This window comes from Psammomys obesus, unplaced genomic scaffold (assembly GCF_907164565.1).
Source record: "Psammomys obesus unplaced genomic scaffold, mPsaObe1.curated_primary_1811, whole genome shotgun sequence".
Classification (NCBI taxonomy): Eukaryota; Metazoa; Chordata; class Mammalia; order Rodentia; family Muridae; genus Psammomys; species Psammomys obesus.
Window position 1 is genome coordinate 11,385,832 of NW_026586383.1, and position 19,789 is coordinate 11,405,620.

Genomic DNA, 19,789 nt, shown 5'->3' on the forward strand with positions numbered 1-19,789 from the left:
ACCTACAAAAGATTCCCCTGTTGCGACTGACAGCTGCCCCCTTCTACTCGAATGATAAAACTTCCCTTGCTTTGTAACATTGCTGTCTCTGAAAGCGTTTGGACCTCGACTCTGACACTACAGAAACAGCTCTCAATCCAGTGAGGGAAGGCCAGGCACGGTAGCACAGTTGTGACTCAACCCTTTGAGGTGGAAGCAGGAGGATCAGGAGTTCACAACCTCTAACAGTAATAAATCAGCAATTGTTCTAGCACCAACAGAAAGCTCAGGAAGTATGTGAACCCTGGCCCCTAGCTGGTACAGAAGGGCTGCCTAGTCTAGAGGCTCATTCCAGAGAGCTCAACAATGGCTTTGGTTTCTTTAGGATGGACACAGCAGCTACGGCCTTGAGAAACTTCAAGGTAGTCCACAGAAGGACCACCCAGGCCAACCAGCAGCACTCTGATTTCTGGTTCTCGGCGAGGTCCTGCTTGCACAGCAAAGGCACTGCCTCCCCTACGCCCCACCCTGCCCTCCCAGGCCTACAAGGCTGACCTGCAGGACTGAAGCTTACCTGTTGGAAGGCTATGGGGTAGTGCGGTCTGTGCAGACAGCTTCACAGTAGAGATAGTATCAGAAGCTGGTGTTCCTAGCAACTGGTCATTGTTATGTAAAGCATTCCATCCTGGCCAGGCCGGATTCCTTCTGGGGACCACACAGCATGTGCTGGGCCTCTGTCGCCAACTTGGAGGTGGCCCTGGCCTTGCTTCGCATCGCTCCTGCTTTGGGCAGCCCATCTCATAGCTTCTCTTCCAGAACACAAATGTGTAGCAAGCAGGAATGTGGCAGGTATGCATTCAGCACAGGCCCACGCCCAAGCCTCTCCTGTCTCACAGCCCGTGAACTCATCAGAACCTGCCCCTGCCCACCTGTTCACCCCGGGTCTAGACTGCTCAGCCAGGTGCACCTCAGATCTGCACCAAGCTGCCTCTCACTTGGGGTGGCCTAAACCCTTCAAGCCTCATGTCAGTCACCTGACAAATGGTGCTGAATAAGAAAAGGAACAGAACATAACTTCTCCTAGATCAGGTGGAAGAGAAAAGTTTATTGTAGATAAAAGGGTGAGCAAAGCCTGAGGCAAACACATCTTGGAGAGTCCAAAAAACAAGCTCAGCCCGCTCTCATTAGAAAAGACAATTTGGGAAAATTTGGGTCAATTTAAACAAACTAGTAACAACCTCAGAGTACCCCAAATGTTATCAGTGTAATATTAAGGGGAAAAAAATATCAAAGTGCTTTCCTTTGGAGTAGTTTAACCAAGAATGAGATTCCAGGTCTCTCCTGTCTGTAACCTGTTGGCTGTCCATGGCAACTCAAGCAGCAAGGAACGTTTCCCTGCCCTAGACTCCCTCTGTAAACTTTGTAAACACAAAAAGTGTCAGGCCCTTCCGCCAGACATCTTTGTCATAACATGGGTTCCAGTCTGTCACAAAGGTCATCTCCAGCCCCTCAGTATCATTGGTTATGCTAATTTTAGGTGAAAAGTCTGAAAACCCACCATTCCCCCATGCTCAGGACTTGAAAGACCAATTCTCACTCTGGAAATCTCTGCCCTTAAAAGTTCTACCCCTTAGGAAATTACTCCTAAAGGCTGCATCTGCTCAGTCCCCTGCTGTCCTCTCCTGGGAGCAGGAGCAGCCACCCCTGGAGCTGTCCCCTGCACCCTGGATCCTCCCATTAAGTCTCTTGTGAGATTTTCTGCCTGTGACTCACTGGAAGCAATCAAGAGAAGGGAAAAAGCAAAGCAGTGAAGTGGGGCTGAGGCTCCGGAGCTCCTGACTGGGAAAACCCTCCTGGGAGCTGCAGTGCGCCTGCTGGGGAGGCCTCTCAGAGCTGTGGTTCCTGGGCTCCGGATTCCCAGGGTATCTCTCCGTCTGAGCAGGGCCAACACTCCCGTGTGTTGTAGTCTGAGTCTGCACCTGCTTGAATGCCGCCTTGGGTATCTGTCCACGTGCTTCTAAGAAAGGGCTTTGCTTTCTTATTGGGCAACACAGCACCACACCGGGAAGACTGAGAGACGCTTTACAGAGTTTTACACAGGATTAAATATTCCTGGCTTCACCTGACTCAAAGACACGAAAAAAGCCAACATTCAGTTATCAAACAGTAACTAGGCTGTTTCTAGCCATTCATGGCGGGTATTTACTGTGGAGGGTGCTTTCCAGCTATTAGCATGTATCACCACGGCACACAGACAGACAGACAGACAGGCAGGCATTTTCTCTGGGTCGGAAGCATGGAAGAATACATAATTTAAAATTCTATTAGCTTACATTATAAAAGGTGATTGCCAAGGCAAATAAAGTTGGTTGTTACAGTGCTACCTTAGGGCAGGTTAAAGGTAGCCGGATGGTAGTACCACGCCTTTAATGCCAGCACTGAGGTGGCAGAGGCAGGATCTGGGGCAGCCAGGGCTGCACAAAGAAACCCTGTCTTGAAAGCCCAAAAACAATGAAAAAGGCAGGTTAAAAAGACAGCACACACTAGGAAGGCCTCAAGTGACCTCAAGTGTGTTAGTTGTTTGGCCAGGAAGTTCAGCACAAGTTCCAGCCTGGAGAGAGCTTTTCCTAATGTACCACCACAGCCTTTAACTGGACTTAGGCTGCACCACCAGAGCAGTGGCTGAATAGGCTGGACTGTCCAGGAGAGGATCTGAGAGGAATGCAAATGAGGGAATGTATGTACACTGTCCACCAGTCACATCACAGCTAGAGGAGGCTCCCACACAGACACTGTAGACCAGCGTCAAGGCCATCTAAACATCGAGTCTGAGAAGCCACCCTTGACTAGAGTGGCTCACACCTCCTAGAGCAGGTGTGACTCTGAGACACTCTGTGGTCCTTGGCGCTACAATAGTCTGTGTGCATTTCCACCTGGTTGACAAGAGACGCTTGGCTAACAGTTCCTAGCTCTGGGCTGCCAGACCAGATGGAGAAGTCTATTCACTGCTATTGAAAAGCTTCAACTGTTGGCTCCTAGCAATTTCCCTCATTCACAGGGGATGGGGGAATCTAAGCACTTGTAAAAGCTTGACAACAAACGAACACTCACAACAGCACAGAACAGTTTTTAATGTGCACCAGTGGGTAAATCCTGCCCAATACAGACCAAAGCTGAGCCCCTCCAGCCTTCCCTCAGCCACACTTCCCCAGCCATTCATTGCAGAATATTTGGTCCTATGTGAACCTATTCTGGCCTCTGGAGCAGCTTGTCCTCAATACAGCCTGACATTCTTTCTCTCTCTTTACCTCAACATATACAGTCAACAGTTCCAAGTTGTTGCAATAATTAGTACAGTTGTTTTTGGATTTTCATTAAACCCCGGCTGACACAATTTTGCCATTTTTAGCAGTGTTAACTTAAAAAATGTGGCACCTGGCACATAAATACTCATCTCTTCCATCCACCAGGAAAGGAGGATGCCTAACAGGCATCACTGTCCCAAGTCCCACGTCATCATCACAACTGTCTGTCTTCTAGTTTCCCTTTTTTGGCAAGAGCTAGTGTGGCAACAGCTCACAATCTCAGAGGTTGGGGGTGGTGCTGAGACACAAAGCGCCCTGGCTTTCTTCAGACTGGCACACTGCGCTGCCACACTGCAGCCGTTTAACCATTCCTTTGCCAACAGCTATTTTGTGCTATTTCAAATTGAGCAGATAAGAATGCTGAGAATTTAAGAGATGAAGTGGGCCAGGTGTGGTGTGCACACCTCTAATCCCAGCACTCTGGAGGCAGACAAATCTCTGTGGACACCCACAATGACCTATCAGAGTGAGAGAGAGAGGGAGAGCGCGAGCGAGAGTGTTGGGAGGACGGGCGAACAGACCACTTCAGTAGCAGCAGGTAAATCACAGCTTTAGAGGATGTGTCTGCAAGAACTTTTAGAAAAACAAGTGACGGCCCCACATATCCATTCCGATTTCACCACCACCTCACACCGGGGTAATATGGAGCAATGGTTAGCACACATCATCCTATTTCATAACTATACTCTTATTTCGTGTCTTTGAATCCACAGCTGTGCAAAGCATTAACTCTAGTAGGCATCAGGGATGTTTACACGACTAGTCTCAATGTCACACATGCATTTCATTAGTGACCCCACCCTATCAGGTCTACTCCTCCACCCCCTCACAGAAACCCAAGTGACGTCCACTTCACACACGGAAACTATGTACACAGCAGATTATACAGAGCCGCTGCACCTCACAGTGCAGTTTTCCGAACTGGAGCTCACTCTTGCATAGTCACCGTTTTGGCTTTTTGTTGTGCTGCTGGTGGGGATTGCGGAGACAGCCTCCTTTTGCTCCTCCTGTTCAGCATCCCATGTTAGGACTACAGGCATGCACCACCACACTGAGTCTTGTATCTTCTTGAAGTGCCAGTGGCCCCTGCGCTGCTCTGCTGACGGCAAACAGGGCTCCACCAGCCCCACCATCCAGACGTGCTGCAGTGAGTGGACTCACTCATCGTTCTTCACACTGATCCAGGACCAACAGACAGAACTCACCGGGGGATTCACAGTCTTGTAAGGTTTTCCGAGTTACCTGGCAGTCTGTCTTAATTTCCACTTACAAAGAACTCTGAATTCCAGGTGTTCCGCCCATTTCACCTAAGCTTTCAAAACTAACTTTCATAAGAGTGACAAGATAGTCCATCTGGTCTCTTCTCTGCACACCGTGGTCTGACAGTCTTCGGTAAGGATGGAGCTCCCCACACTGAGCAGCTCAGAGGCCACCTGACATCACTCCATGATGGTCTCCACACACCTGTCTATCCTCACTCCCACTCCAGTTCCTCAGACAGTGGGGAGAAAGCCATGCTGAAAGAAGCCTGTGCTTTCCAGGCCAAGCTCAAGTGTACGATTAGACACAGTTGCCAAGACAACCAGAAGCTGTCAACCAGCACTCTACTTAAAAGCGTCTACAGCGGCACCCCTGCCTAGGAGCTGTGCACTTCTGAGCATACTTTTATCTGCTACTAGACTCCCGGCCTGCTTTCTGAAGGACCCCAACCTGTCTGATCAAGTCTCCACCTCTGATCTGGCAGAACGAGAATCCTTCAGCGACGCAATTTTAAAATACAGATTTTTAATACTTTTCTTGTTTTTGGAGACAAGGTTTCTCTGTGTAGCCTTGACTGACCTGGACTCGCTTTGCAGACCAGACTGGCCTCAAACTCAGAGATCCACCTGCCTTTGCCTCCCTGAGTGCTGGGATTACAGGTGTGTATTTTTAAAATGTACTTCAGTGTTCTGCTTGCACGCATGTCTGTGAGCCAAGTGCATGTCTGGTGCATGTGTAAGTCGGGATAGGGCATGGGATCCCTGGCACTGTAGATGGTTGTGAGCTGCCACATGGGTGCTGGGAACAGAACCCAGGCAAGAGCAACGCAAACACTCTGAGTGCCGATTCATCGTCCCAGCATGGAGAAGCAGTGTTGTTTGCTTTGCAGTATCTGTCACCATAAGCACCCAAGCTCAGCTTTCGCATGCGCTTAGTCAGGCTGCAGTGACAAATATAACTGGGAACCCACATGACACCTGCAGTTGAGACACAGGCCTTAAAGATGGCAGCAAAGATTACAGGAAAAAGGTCCCAGGGTAATCCTATAATAGACGGATCCACCAGAGACATCATCACAACTAAATACCTCTGTAAAAAGGTTGGTCCCAGGACTCACTTCAGTCCAGTCTTCAGACAGCTCACTCTACTCCACCCAAGGGACTCTATACTACCCCCTAACATCACCAGACAAGATTCTATATTCTCTGCCTGAAGCCAAAAACTCCCAAACCAGAAGGACTGGGCCTTTGCAAAGGTTTCCCCAGTAGCTGCCACTTATGGTCTCTAGAAATTTAAGCAAGAACTAGCCCAGCCCCACTGTCGGAGGCCCCGGGCTAATCTCTAACATGGTTTTTCAGATGACGTGCCAAATTGGAAGACCACCTGAAGGTCTTCCCACACACTTTGCATTTGAAGGGCCTCTCTCGAGTGTGAAATCTCTTGTGGCTAATGAGGTGTGAACGCTTGCTGAATGTCTTCCCACAGATGCTACATTTGTGGCAGTTTGTCTTGGAGCGGACATTCTGGAACAGAATGAGCCTGGAGCTCTTGTCAGAAGGGTTCTCGCATTCTTTACGGGGCTTCTTTCCACTTAGTTCTGCTTCCTGAGAACTGAACCTTGCATCCCGACAGTAAGGTGTGCCAGGCTTCTCTGAGTGCAGGCTACATCCAGACTGCAGTGTTCTGCTGTGCTTTCTCTGCTCAACAGAAGGGGCATGCATCCCAACAAAACATTCATCATGCCACGGAGATTGAAAAGGTCTCTCTGTAGTGTGGATCCTCTGGTGATTAACAAGACGATAGTTCCTATCGAAAGATTTCTCACAAAAGCTGCACTTAAAGCGCTTCTCTCCAGTGTGTATTCCCCTGTGATCTAAAAGGCCTCTTTTGCGTGTAAAGGTCTTCCCACATTCTTGACACCAAAAGGGCTTCTGACCAGTGAGGATTGTTGACTCGAACCCTAAAGTCTCTTTACTTTCATGATACTCCCACTGTGGAGGTGAATAGTGTTTCCTCTCATGTCGAGAGAGATTGGAACTCCATCGGAAAGCTTTTCCACACTCCCTGCATTTGTAGGGCTTCTCTCTGGTGTGAACTCTCTGATGAATGAGGAGGAATGACAGAGTGCGGAAGGTTCTACCGCAGTATTTACATTTGTTGGGCTCATCTGTATTGGGACTGCTCTGAAGAAACACTGTATCCTGACTCAAAGGGAGACCACTTTCAGGTTTCATTTTAACAGCATGACGCTTCATGTGAATAAAATAAGATGACCTATAGGTGAAGGTTTTCCTGCATGCACCACACTGGTATGGCTTCTCCCCCGTGTGAATCCTCTGGTGCTCAATGAGTGATTTCTTTTGTGTAAAAGTTTTCCCGCAAGTCTGACACAGAAAAGTTTTCTCCACAGTAGAGACAACCTCAGACTGACTGCAATTCTGCTTGAAGTCTTCTTCACATTTCTCTTGTTTACAGAACTCTTGTTTTTGGTGCAGTCTCTTATGACGAGAAAAGTTTGACTTCCACCGAAAAGTTTTCCTACATTGGGTACATTTGTAAGGTTTCTCCTGTGTGTGAAGCCTTTGGTGTTGACGAACATAGGACTTACAGCAGAAGTTTTTACCACACTGGCTGCAGTCCAAGTGCTTCTCCTTACGCTGGTTTATCAAACGATGACTGCGATCCAACTTGCAGGTGGCAGCGTCTCTCAACTGCCTGGATTCCGTTTTCTGTTTAGAGTGGGTTTTCTGGTGCAGATGGTAGGCTGATCGACGTTGGAAAGCTTTCTCACATAAACTGCATTTATAAGGTTTCACTCCAGTGTGAATTTTCTCATGTCGCACACAATTTGAACGCCACCTGAAGGCTTTCTCACACACCCTGCATTTAAACTGTTTCTCTTGACTATAATATCTCTGATGATAGTCAAGATGGGGGCTTTTACTGAAGGTCTTTTCACTCTCTTTCAGTCTAACACTCTCATATATACCAAACCCTTCAACTGTATCTTTGAGCTCTTCCCCGTATTTCTTTTTGTAATGGTATGATCTTTTTCTGAAGTTTCTGTCATGGTCACGTTTAAAGGATCGCTTTTTCCTAGAAACATTCACACACTTAACAGGAGTTACGTCAAGAATAGCACTGCTTTCCAATACTCCAGGTTCTCCTCCTGTCCTGTAACTAATGTCAGCTTCTTCCTTCATCTCTTTCACTTGTATGGGGCTTACACAGAGCTTCTGTAGCCTGCTCTTCTGTTCAAAAGAGTCTTTGAGCCCCGTTCCTTCAGAAACGCTTGTCTCAGGACATATTGATAGCACAGCAAAGGTTTCTGTGTATTCTGAAGGGTCCTGTTTCAAGATGAACTTGCTTGGTTTAATTGGGAGATCACCTCCTGGAAGAAAACAAAAAACAAAGACACGCATATACACAAACAAGAAAATGTACTTTTCCTCCACACTTGGAACTGGGAAAAGCAGCAAGAACTATAAAGTAAGATTCTTGGAGCAAGAATCTTGCCTGTCATTACCGTTTTACAGCATAGTCAAGGATAAGACAAAAACAAGAAAGGGTATCCAAATGACAGGAAAGGGAAGAAGGGCCATTACAGCAGGAAACAGCAAGTGCAACAAACAGGGCTAAGGAAGAATATGAACAGCAAGACAGTAGAGGAGAAGGTAATCATGGCACAGGAGCACCACACAGAAGTCCCCAAAAGCAAAGACGTGGTGCTCCAAGGAGGGCCTAGCTGAAAGAACTCATCACCAAGAAAAAGAATGGAATGGAATGATGCTCCTAAGAATAGGAGGGATGAATACAGACAATGCCAAGTTAGTGCAGGCCCAGGGATGAGGAGCATGACAACTGGGTGGAGAGAGAAACAGGCCCTGTGATGAGCAACAGCTGACAGTGAGATGCCAGGGAAGGGCACAGCTGGAAAGAAATGGCCAAACAGAAGGGAAGAGGCTCAGGGTCCTAGGAACTCCCAGCAAAGGCTGGAGTAAGCCCTAGTGGTGCATTTCACCATGTGAAAGAGAAGAGGGCAGAAGACGGATGGCTTTCTACAACTCACCTTGGGAGGCAGCCTCTGCCTCCCTCTTCAGCTGAGCTGTGCAGATACTCACACCCCACGGCTGCCGTGCTTCTAGCCAGGATATCAGTGCGGGTTTGGGAGGTGACCCCACTGCAGAAAAGAAGGGCGGGGCTGTGAAAGACAGGCCACACAGAACTACTCCCTAGGACCTAAAGTCCTGCTAGAGAGGAGAGAAGGCCAGAAAGACAAGTGGGAAGAACCTAGGACAGGGCACCTGGCAAGCCATTACTGATAGCCCTAAGCCAGTGGTTCTCAACCTTCCCAATGCTGAGATTCTTTAACACAGTTCCTCATGCCGTGGTGACCCCCAAACATAAAATTATTTCTGTGACTACTTCCTAGCTGTAATTTTGCTACTGTTATGAATCATAATGTAAATATTTTTGGAGACAGACATTTGCTAAAGGGGTTCGACCCACAGGTTGAGAACTGCTGCCCTAAGCAGAGACGAGAGGCAAAAGAGCTTCAGGAATTCTCCAGAGCTAGCACCAGAAAGATGCTTCATCACTTAAAAGGCACTGGCTGCTCCTCCAAAGGACCTGGTTCAATTCCTAGCCTCCACATGGTGGTTAACAACCATCTGTAACTCAAGCCCTGATGGATCTGAGGGCCTCTTCTGACTGCTGTGAGCATTCTATGCAGGTGGTACACAGACATTCATGAAGGCAAAATACCTATACACATAAAATAAAATGTCAACAAGAATAAATACTCTTCAGAAGTGAAAAGCATACAACTACTCAACTGGTGCCATCAGTTCATGCTATCTGACTGCCTAAATGGACCAGAAACTTGAAACAGCCTCAGTCTTTTCAATAACCCACATGGCAGACATTACCATCTCCATTATTCAAGAGGGGTAGTTCAGTGACAGATTAAGTCATAAGGTTGGTGGTTACAGTGCCAAAATCCAAGGCGAGGCCCCTTTCACACATATAATAAAAGCCAAGGGCCAGCGAACAGGGCTCAGTGGGGAAAGGCACTTACAGCCAAGCTTAGCCAGAGTTTGATCCACAGGCTCTACATGGCAGAAAGGACAAAAACCAGTCTCGTTACCTGTCTTCTGACACATGAGCCATGGCATGCAAGCACCTATATGCACACACATCCAGGCACACAAATCAGTAAAAAAGAAAAAAGGAAAAAGTGGAGGTAGCCAGGATACTAAAGACTTACCCACAGAAACTACATTCCCATAATTCTCCAGCATAACATCCCGATAAATATTGCGCTGAGCTGAGTCCAAACATGCCCACTCCTCCTGAGAGAAAGTCACCTCCACATCCTGGAAAGTCAAAGCTTCCTGGGAAAATTAAAAAAACAAAAAGAATATGGCTTAGAGTTGATCCACAGCTCTTAGCTGTCAGGAGGCTCACAGGCCTGACATAGAGTTAACACTGTTTGAACTTGGCAAAGCAGAGAGGCCATCACAGAGCAGATAGCTCTGTGCTCTATGAAGTTAAACAACAACCCAGGATGAAGAGCTGCAGTACCCACAAGGCAGCAATGCAAGAGACACCAGCTGGATTACCAAAGGCTTGCTGGCTGTTACCTGGTACCCTATGCCCTCTTCTGTCTGGAAATGGGCGGGCACTGAGACATCAGGAGAATCTGAAAGAAAAAAGAGCCGTAAGAGAGTTGTCCAGCTGTGGACACCCATGAAGTTTACTCTCCTCACTCCTAGAGAATTCCTGGGCCTACAAGCAGGCAGACTGTTATTCAAGATGCACAGACATGTCTTCAGGGTCTGCTGGGGACCAGCAAAGGGAGAGTGGAATGGAAGAAGCCAACCAGACATAAATCTCAGAGGCATCCAAGGGAACATGAACTAGATGACAAAAGATTCTGTGAGAGAATAGATGGTAACAAGCTGACAGTATAGGAGACACAGGACACAGAGCATAAAGCTAGGGTCTGGGCCGTGAGTACCAGCTTGCCCAGCCAGGAAGTCACAATCTCCTATTCCATGTGAAGGCTCCAAGTGGTCCTCTAGCGCGGAAGCCTTCCTGAGACGTGAAGCAGGGGACCATATCTGTGGCGACTGCAGAGCTCCAGTGCCTATCCAATGCACATCTGGATTCTGAGCAAGGCAGGGGGCCTGGCAAGAAGAAAATGTTATGAGAACATTCCCATAGAAAGCAAACTCAGAGAATACTCACATGGCCAGTCTGTAAAGGTCTGAGCCACCAGGTCCTCTAATCACTTCCTGGCAGAAGGGACGCAGAGAGGTAAGAGAAGCTTCGCATCCCTCGGCCTCTCAGAGGCCGACAGGTTCCCCCCTCACATAAGGGTGCGTCTGGCAAGTCAGTAATAGTAGCCCTCACATGCCACAGTGAAACCTCCCTACTCACACTACTTGAGTCCTGGCTGACAGTGAGAAATGAGAGGAGGTAAAATGAACAGCAGCTTACAGTACAGGGCCAGACAAGCACTGACATGGACAGTGGCCTCAGAGAAGGCTAGCTTTCAGACTGTAAATCTGACAAAATAGTATCACCCCTACAGAGACAATATTAACTTTAAGGGTCAGCCAAGAAACAAACCACAGACAAAAACTCTCCTTTGTTCATCCAAGCAAGAACAGCAAGGAGAGCTTGGCCCTCAGACGTCCAACAGCTTTGTCTCTGAGACAAGGTTTTCCTCAATGTAGAGATAAGTGCACAAGACTTCAGTTAATGAACTTAGAGGAGTCTTCCAGGCACAATGGCTGATACTTTTTCTACACTGCTGTGAACAGCCCTCAACTGAAGCCACTGAACATGACAAGAAACTAAAACCTTATATCTACCCCTAAATAAACCGAGTCATAACCAAGACATACTCCTGTAAATGTTCTATCTTAGGTCTCTTTATAAATTACTGTCAGGTCCCTATAACTATCTTATCATTGTAGTAAAAATGATACATATACTTTCAGATATTTTTAAAAAACATTTTTTTCTTTAATAAGCATTACTTATGTTGACTACTGACAGACTATGATCAAATGTAACTTACTTTAATTTTTGTAATACATTTGAGGGATAAGCTTCAGAAATATTAGTTATTTTCAATGCATGGACTGTGCAAGTAGGCTCATGTTTTCTAGAAACTTTGAAAACCTAAAAAATGATAAACAGTTTTTGAGAAAACTCAAAAGGTGCCAGATGTGGTGGCACAGGCCTTTAATCCCAGCACTTGGGAGGCAAAAGGCGCTCTATAAGTTCAAGGCCAGCCTGCTCTACAAAGTGACTGCCAGGACAGCGGGGTAGAGACCCCTGTCTCAAAAATAAAAACAAACAAAAGCAAAACCTCAAAAGGCAAAGGACCAGTTTTCTGTGTGCAAAAGGAGTTAAAGAATGCAGGAAGCAACCCAGCGCCCCTCTTCTGACAGGCCTGGGACAAACAGTTACTGAACAAATGCTCATAATTACTTCATTCTGCATTTCTTTCTCAAATTGAGCTGAAAAGTTGACTATGGTGACTCCATTTTAGTACCTCAGATAAAATCTGTCTTACTGAACAAAGTGCCAGTAACTAAAATAATTCTAGAAAGAAAAAACAACTCAAGGATACAGCTCATATACTTAAATGCTTAATCATCAGGAATGGCACTATTTGAAAGGATTAAAAGAATTACAAGGTGTGGCTTTGTGGAAGGAGGTGTGTCTCTGGGGGTAGTGTTTGAGGTTTCAAAAGCCCACACCAGGCTGGGTCTCTCTCTACCTACGGATCAGGACATAGCTCTCAACTACTGCTCCAGCACCCACCTGCATGTGACCCAATGATGATGGACTACACCTCTGAAATTGTAACCAAGCCTCCAGTTAAGAACTTTCCTCTATAAAAGCTGCCTTGATCATGGTGTCTCTTCAAAGAACTAGAATAATGACTATATAGGCTCTTTCCAAAAATCAGCAAGACCACCATTTTTGCTAGTTGCATATTTTGGCTTTTGTAACTATCTCCTTAGCTTATGACTTCAAAAAAAAAGAAACCTTGGGGATCTTCCTGCCAAGATGTGCTTTTCTTGATTCAATATAAACCCTTGGGACTACAACTGGGTCCCAAACACCCACATGTAGCCAGCAGCCAGCTGAAATAAAGACTTTCAATTGACTCACAGACTGGATCTGAGGGGCCTTGCCTTCCCTGATGGCAGGCCCAGAGTACTATCTCTGAGACTAGTAACGCTGTAAGGACAAAGCTTAAGATTGAGATCTTCCAATCTCCCAGCCCAAGGATGCCTCCCAGCCCTTGTGCTCAAAAACCCCCTGAAGAGGAAACATGGTACATGCAGACTGCTCTTTTGTTCTTCCACCCAAATCCTTCCAGTTTCCCCTCTGCCCCACCACTCTTCAAGGCTGTAGTCAGTACCATGCAAAACTGGCTCATATGTGAAGACCTACGACATAAAGCACTGCATCCATAGCTAAATCTTTATGAATACCTGCTGATCCTATTCTGGAGGCAGTCTTCGTCTATAAGAGGAAACAGTCCTGGCTAAAGGCTCCACAGTCAGAGTCCAGCTCTCATATGCGCAAGTATCAAAGAGACTTACAGAAGGAAGCTCCCCTACATTTCTCAAACTCACAGCTCAAAGGACTATCTCATCTACAAACAGGCAGGCAGACCGCGCTGTGCGCCACATACCCACAGTGGTTTTCCATCAAGATCCCTCTGCACTTCTTCCAGCAGGGCCACAACCTCCGCACCACTCTCAGGGCAATGAAGTTGCACCCATGTCCGGAGCTCTCCGGGCAGGATACTCAGGAACTGCTCCAGCACCAGCAGCTCTAACATCTGTGCTTTGGAAAGAACATCAGGCCTCATCCACCATCGGCAGAGCTCCTGGAGCCGGCTCAGAGTTTCTAGGGGCCCAGAAGACTCATGGTAGCGAAGCTGCCTGAAGAGTTGACGGAATAGCTCCTGGCCAGGGCGGTTAAGTGTCTGCGGCCTGGCAGTCTGCAGTGAAATACAGTCATCCTCCTCCTCCTCCTCTTTCTTTACTGTGCAAAGGTGCCTTTGTTGCCTTGAAGCCTGAGCTGAGTGGGCAGCATAGCACCTGCCTGGAGGCATTCCTGCTGCCCAGAGTCACCCAGATGAACACAGAGCAAGCCTGCTGCTTTCTCTGAATCACTGCTGTATCCTTGGAGTATCTTCTCAGCACGGCAGTGCACAGTCTCATTTGCTAGGTTGTCTGAAGACACTGGAAAGAGATTGAAACACCAACATTTCTGTAGCCAGTCCTTTACTACTTGGAGGGTTTTTCTTTTCCCACCCTTTATTCCCCCCAGCTTCAACCTCTCACACTTAGGCAGAAGAGAAACAAGGACAGAAGGCAGAGAGGAAATAGAAAAGTCCCTGAATTTAATTTCTTTCCTCGTTTCTTCTTCGAGCACAACTCTAACCAACTGCAACCAACCACCCTGATAACCACCAACCCTCCCCCTCTTGGGTCCCTTCCGTTTATATACCCTTTGAAAAGGTCCCAGAATTCCAAATGTCAAACAATCACAGGAATTATCTGCACCTGGCAAAACCAGGCCTCTGCTAGAGCACAAGCAAATCACAATCAGCTGCTGTGGACAGTCCGAAGCAGCCATATGGGATTTAAAAAGAAAACACATTCTCATAATAGTTCTGTGGGTTTTTTCCCTTTTTATTTGGAGGGGGGGGTCTTTTGTTCTGTTTTTGTTGTTTGTTTTGTTATTGAGACACAGTTTCTCTGGGTAGCCTTGGCTCTCATGGACTCGCTTTGTAGACGAAGCTCACCTCAAACCCACTCAAATCTACCTGCCTCTGCCTGTTTTTTAAAGAAATCAAACTTCCAGAACTGTTACTACACATTTTTGTTCAAAAGAGAACAGGTAAGAAATGATGTCCATCACACATGACAGAGCCATGTCCTCCAGGTGGGGATCACCTGGATGTGTGAGAACACACACATGCAGGAGCACCTGCACAGCCTAAGAAAGTTCTGACGCGCACAGGGCTAGAAAACACAAGTGGCAGATACAAAAGGTCAAAGAACAGCTAAGGAAGGAGACAGACACAGCGTATTACATTCATGTACTGGTACACATGGCATGAAAACCTTCAATTCTCACCAAGCTGATGTTTAGTTTCATTCCTATCAGAATCTCAGGAAGATGGAAGGGAAGGAGGCTAGGGATGCAGTTAGTGGTGGAGCAATGGCCCAGCACACACAAGTCCCCAGAACCACAGAGAACAGAGATGATGCGTGCAGGAGAGCTATGTGAAGATACTGCAGTTTACACCAAAAGGCAAAGGGGAGGAGCTAAAAGTTACTTTGAAAACTACTCTCCGGCCATATGAGATCCAAGGACCAAGCTCAGGTGCTTTTACCCACTTATCCGTCTTGTAAGACCACTCTACTTGATTTCAAGACGTATAGCTACACAGATAGCTTCAGAAATCAAGCCAATGTGTATTGGTAGAGAACAAACATAGAGATTAAGGAAAAATATATATGGAAGGCAAAATCTGTAGGAGGTAGAGCCTTCACAGACTGCTTTAGTTACATCATTAAGGTTTTTTTAAATAATATTGAAATTGATGCAGCAACTAAGAAGTGAGATTATACGGGGCTGGAGAAATGCCTCAGGTGTTAAGAGTACTTGGGACACAATTATGAGGACTGAAGTTCTGATCCCAGCACCTACCTAACAAGCAGGCATCGTGCCAGCTCTGAAGGCTCACTGTTCTAAACTCTGTGTGTACATATAAACACATAACCGCAAATACACGTTTGCATACACTCAATCACACAAAGTCTAGAATAAGATGATCATGATCATGATCACACCCAGAATGTCCAGAACTTGGTTTCTAAATACCGTCTCCACTAAAGGAACAAGGACTCTGTGATGTTAAGGAACTTTTATTTACCTGCTTCAATTGTTGTCTCGGAGGCATACTGCCTCTGTCTGTTAACCTAGGCCTAGTCCTGGACGCTTCTAGCCTCCAGAAAAATCTAACCTAGGCCTAGAATGTTTTCAGCCTCTGAGACTTACTGCTGAGTAAACTCTCTTTCTGGGCTCAGAGCTGGCTGGTCAACTCAGCTGTTCCAGCTCAAACTCTTCTCCCACTTATTCAAAGTGACTTTTCTCTCAGCCCCAAAGTTGCTCTGCTTGGTCTCAAACTAACTCCAGCAATCTGCTCTAATCTCCTGGCTCCTCATTCTCTGGCTCGTTCTGTCTTTACCTGAGTTCTCTTTGTGCAACCTGTCTCTCTATTACTGTCCTGGTAAAACTGCCTCCTGTCTCTCTCTCTCATAGCCCTTTAAGTGGCCTTCCTTTCCTCTCTCCTCATGAGAGTTGGACATGTCCTATTTTGTCAAATCTTCTCTAATTCGTCACTGTTTCTGCCACTCAATAAGACATCGCTTTCAAACACGGGTGTCCTTCTACAAGCTAACTTTACCTTCATTGTTTGGGGTTAAAGGCGTGTACCACCACACCTGGACTAACTTTTCTTTACCCGAAACTTGCTCTATACCATGCTAGCCTTGAATTCAGATCTCCTGAATTAAAAGCATCCCACAGACCTAGAAGGTCTTTGGATGTGATCTCTTGCCAGATCAGGCATGTTCTGAATTAAAATTTCTCTACACTGTGAAGTACAGTGTTAATGACATGCCACACAGAGAAAACACAAGTGTTTTTGCAGTATCAGAAAATCAGTGAAATTATACACTAAAGCAGGGGCAGGGGCAGGTAGTTCAGCAGGTAGAAGCATCTGCCTCACCAGCAACCTGAGTTCCCATATAAAGGTGGGGAGAAATGACCCACGCCCACAACGCACTGTGCATACACACACGAATAATAAAATTTTAAAACAAAAGGCCAGGCATGGTGATGAATGTCTATTATCCCAGCACTTGGGAAGTGGAGGCAAGAAGATAGAAATTCAAGGCCAGGTTGAGCTGGGCACATTAGACTGTTTCAAAATGGGACAAAAACAAAGCAGTGGGGTCAGAAATTCACACTGATATAAACTGACCACATTTTTAAAGCTCACCCACGCAAGCCAGCACAGTGGCGTGCCTTTAATCCCATCACTCAGGACACAGAGGAGAGCAGAGCTTGGTGACTTGGAAGTAAGACAATAAAGCAAGTTCCAAGCCATCAAGGCTATGTGAGACTATCTCAAAGTCGCCAAAGTAGAGCTTCCTCCTAATAAGAATTGTAAGAGAAAATGAAAGGAACTCTCTGCTACAGGAAAGATGCTAATCAGGAAGCAAACATTAAGGAGAAACATTCCAAATTCTTTCCCGAGAAAGAGTACAAATTACAAAGTTAAACACAGAAATTTTAAAGTGGTGAAACTGCCAGTAACAAGGACACATCAACCTTTATCTAAGCAAACATCAGATTCAAGAACATTCTAAAATAGCAAAATACTTCCAAAAAAGAGCATGTCGTCAGGCCTGGAGAGATGGGTGGTGGTGAAGAGCACTGGCTGCTCCTTCCAGAGGACCCTAGTTCAAATCCCTGTGCCCACCTGGCAGCTCACAACTGTCTATAACTGCAGACCTAAGGGATCTGACACCCTCTTCTGGCTCCACAAGCACCAGGCACAACACGGTGTATACACACACATGCAAACTAAACATTTACACACTACAATAAAATTTAGAAAGAACTTTGTCAGGCCGAGCACTGTGGTACACGCCTGTAATCCCAGCACTCAGGGAGGCAGAGGCAAGCGGATCTCTGTGAGTTTAAGGCCAGCCTGGTTTACAAAGTGAGTCCAAGACAGCCAAGGCTACACAGAGAAACCCTGTTTTAAAATAATAATTTGGTCAAGGTCTTAATGGTATGCTCTGCCTGTTAGTGACCTGCACTACATAGGAAAATGAACAGAGCAGGAAGGGCAGATAGTATGGCCCACAGGGTAAAGTTATCTAGTCAAGGCTGCAGTTCAGTCAGAGAACGAACACAGCAAGAGAGAGACAAGCTGTCTTCCAATTCCCCCACCCCACCACCCCCATGCTCACTGCCACATGCATACACATACTCAAACAAAAGGAAGATGTAGACCGGGTGTGGAGACACACACCTTTAATCCCAACACTCGGGAGCGGAAATAGGTGCAAGTCTATGAGTGTGAGGCTAGACTGGCCTACGTGCCAACTTCCAGGCCAGCAGATGTATCCGTGAGATCCTCCAGTCAGCAGAGATACAAGTTAGGGCTAATAATACCAAAACTCACAATTGCATGACACCAGGACCAGAACCGGTGGCATTAGTTTCAAAGTCTCTATGACATAGGTTTTCAATGCTCAGTTAATTAGAACAATGCACTCCTGGTCAAGAATGAGGCTCAGCCTGGCTGCGGGGCGCTAAAGTGACGCTCACAAGATGGAGCCAGCTAAAAAGCTGCATGGGGATCCGTTCACGTCAGTTCATTTCCTTCCTATCATCTTACTGTCACACAACGTTTATAAACTAGTATTTCCTGGATTCTAGAAACCACATAAAGTTGGAGGATCTGGGCGGGCAGCGGTGGTGCACAGCTTTAATTCCAGCACTCAGGAGGCAGAAGCAGATAGCCCTGACTTCAAGGCCGGCCTGGTCTACAGAGTGAGTTCCAGCCAAGGCCACACAGAGAAAGTCTGTCTCGGGGGAAAAAAAGGGAGGAGGAAGAAGAAAATGAGGCCAGGGCTGTGAGCACTTTTCACTTTTCAAGTGCGCATCAAAGCTTAGTTTCAAACTCGCTTTTTAAGCTTATGAAACATCTCTTCTGCTTTAAAATTGGAGAGAAAGGCTCATTAAGTTGCCAAGCACCGGTCTGCCTGCCTCCGCTTCCGCAGCAGCGGGGGCTCCAGGTGAGGCCACCAGACGCCGCTTTACACCACGGCCGTGCAACGAGCTTTTCCACCCTCTTTAGGGGAACAGCATGAGCGACCCGCACAATTAACCGGGCGGCGACCCGCCGAGCTCCCATCGGGAGTCGGACGCCAAGAGTCGTAATGGCGGACGCGGCACTTGGGGTCTGGGAGGCCGCGAGCCGCCCGCTCCGCCCGCCCGCGCGTCCGGGAGAGCTCGGGACGCCGCCGCGGGGTGAGGCCCGCCGCCCGCGCCCGCCCCCGCGCCCGCTCGCTCACCCGCTGACGACGCAGCCTCGCGCCCCGCAGGACGGCGGCGGCCCTCCGGCTCCGCGCCCGCGCGGCCGCTCTAGGACGGCGGAAGTACGGCTTCCGCGGGCGCTCTAGGAAGCCCGGAGGAAGGCCGTCTCGGCTGCTCTCCGCCCCGATTCGGCCTGGCCCATCCCAGGGCCCCCAAAGACCACCGCCAACACCAGGAGTCAGAAATTGTAGGCAGAAGTAAAGAACCTTTATTCCTTTATTCGGGCAGTCAGCGGCTAGGAGCCCTGAGCCTGGAAAAAAGCTAGGTTTTGTAGGGTTTTTCGCGAGAGGAAGGCGCTTCCGGACTTGGCAGTTACAGGACTGAGGGACATTCGGCAAGAGCAGGCTCGTTACTAGTGACTGGTTAGAGACAAGCTGTGAGCATCTGGAGTAACTACTTTGGTAACCATAATGGCAACATATAATTGTTTTAGTAGCCATAAGGACACAGGTCATTTTGACCTGTTTTCTGATTGGCTGGTTTGTGAGACCCCGAAAATTTAAAGTTTTAAATTCCCAGGGCAATATAACTAGGGTCCTGGTAGCAGGATCATAGGCAAAGAAATAGGCAAGATAAAGCAGACCCACCCAACCAGCGGCACTTAGTAACCAGACCAGATGGTCAGCAGTCCCCCGCCTGGATAACCTCAGGGTGTGACTGGAGACAGGTAATGAGAGACCAAAAAGATTAAAAATTAGCAGCTATTAGTTAAGGCCTGAACTATGTGGGTGGAGAAGTCTAATAATGCCCTGAGGGGAAGGACAGCCTTACTGCATTCTTTCCCCAGCTACTAGAGATAGCAGTTGCTAGGAAACTGGCCCATCCCTCTAGGGAGGGACACCAGGTCATTATGGTCTGAGGACCTTCAATTAGCCAATCAATTCAAAGTGTAGCATTTTGACCAATAGATGCTTGCCAGGCAGGAATCGCCCCTGCCTTGAGCATGCTGGGATGGAACAGAA

At 47.3% G+C, this 19,789-nt stretch overlaps 1 protein-coding gene across 1 annotated transcript; it reads right to left on the bottom strand.

Annotated features, from left to right (window-relative positions):
* Positions 1-1,064: 1,064 nt before the first annotated feature.
* On the bottom strand, positions 1,065-18,921 carry Znf445 (zinc finger protein 445). Its single transcript, XM_055601525.1, has 7 exons — positions 18,806-18,921; positions 13,327-13,882; positions 10,624-10,792; positions 10,247-10,305; positions 9,871-9,997; positions 8,674-8,784; positions 1,065-7,995 (listed from the first exon to the last, which is right to left on the bottom strand). The coding sequence occupies exons 2-7, from the start codon at positions 13,750-13,752 to the stop codon at positions 5,939-5,941; spliced, it is 2,949 nt and encodes a 982-aa protein (XP_055457500.1). The 5' UTR covers positions 13,753-13,882; positions 18,806-18,921; the 3' UTR covers positions 1,065-5,938.
* Positions 18,922-19,789: the final 868 nt, after the last annotated feature.

Coding starts and splice junctions, on each gene's coding strand:
- Znf445 (XM_055601525.1), bottom strand. CDS start 13,752: ATGCCTCCAGGCAGGTGCTATGCTGCCCACTCAGCTCAGGCTTCAAGG. Junction 10,793..13,326: donor TTGATGGAAAACCACTGTGG/GTATGTGGCGCA, acceptor TCTTCTTGCCAG/GCCCCCTGCCTTGCTCAGAA. Junction 7,996..8,673: donor GGCAGAGGCTGCCTCCCAAG/GTGAGTTGTAGA, acceptor GTTTTCTTCCAG/GAGGTGATCTCCCAATTAAA.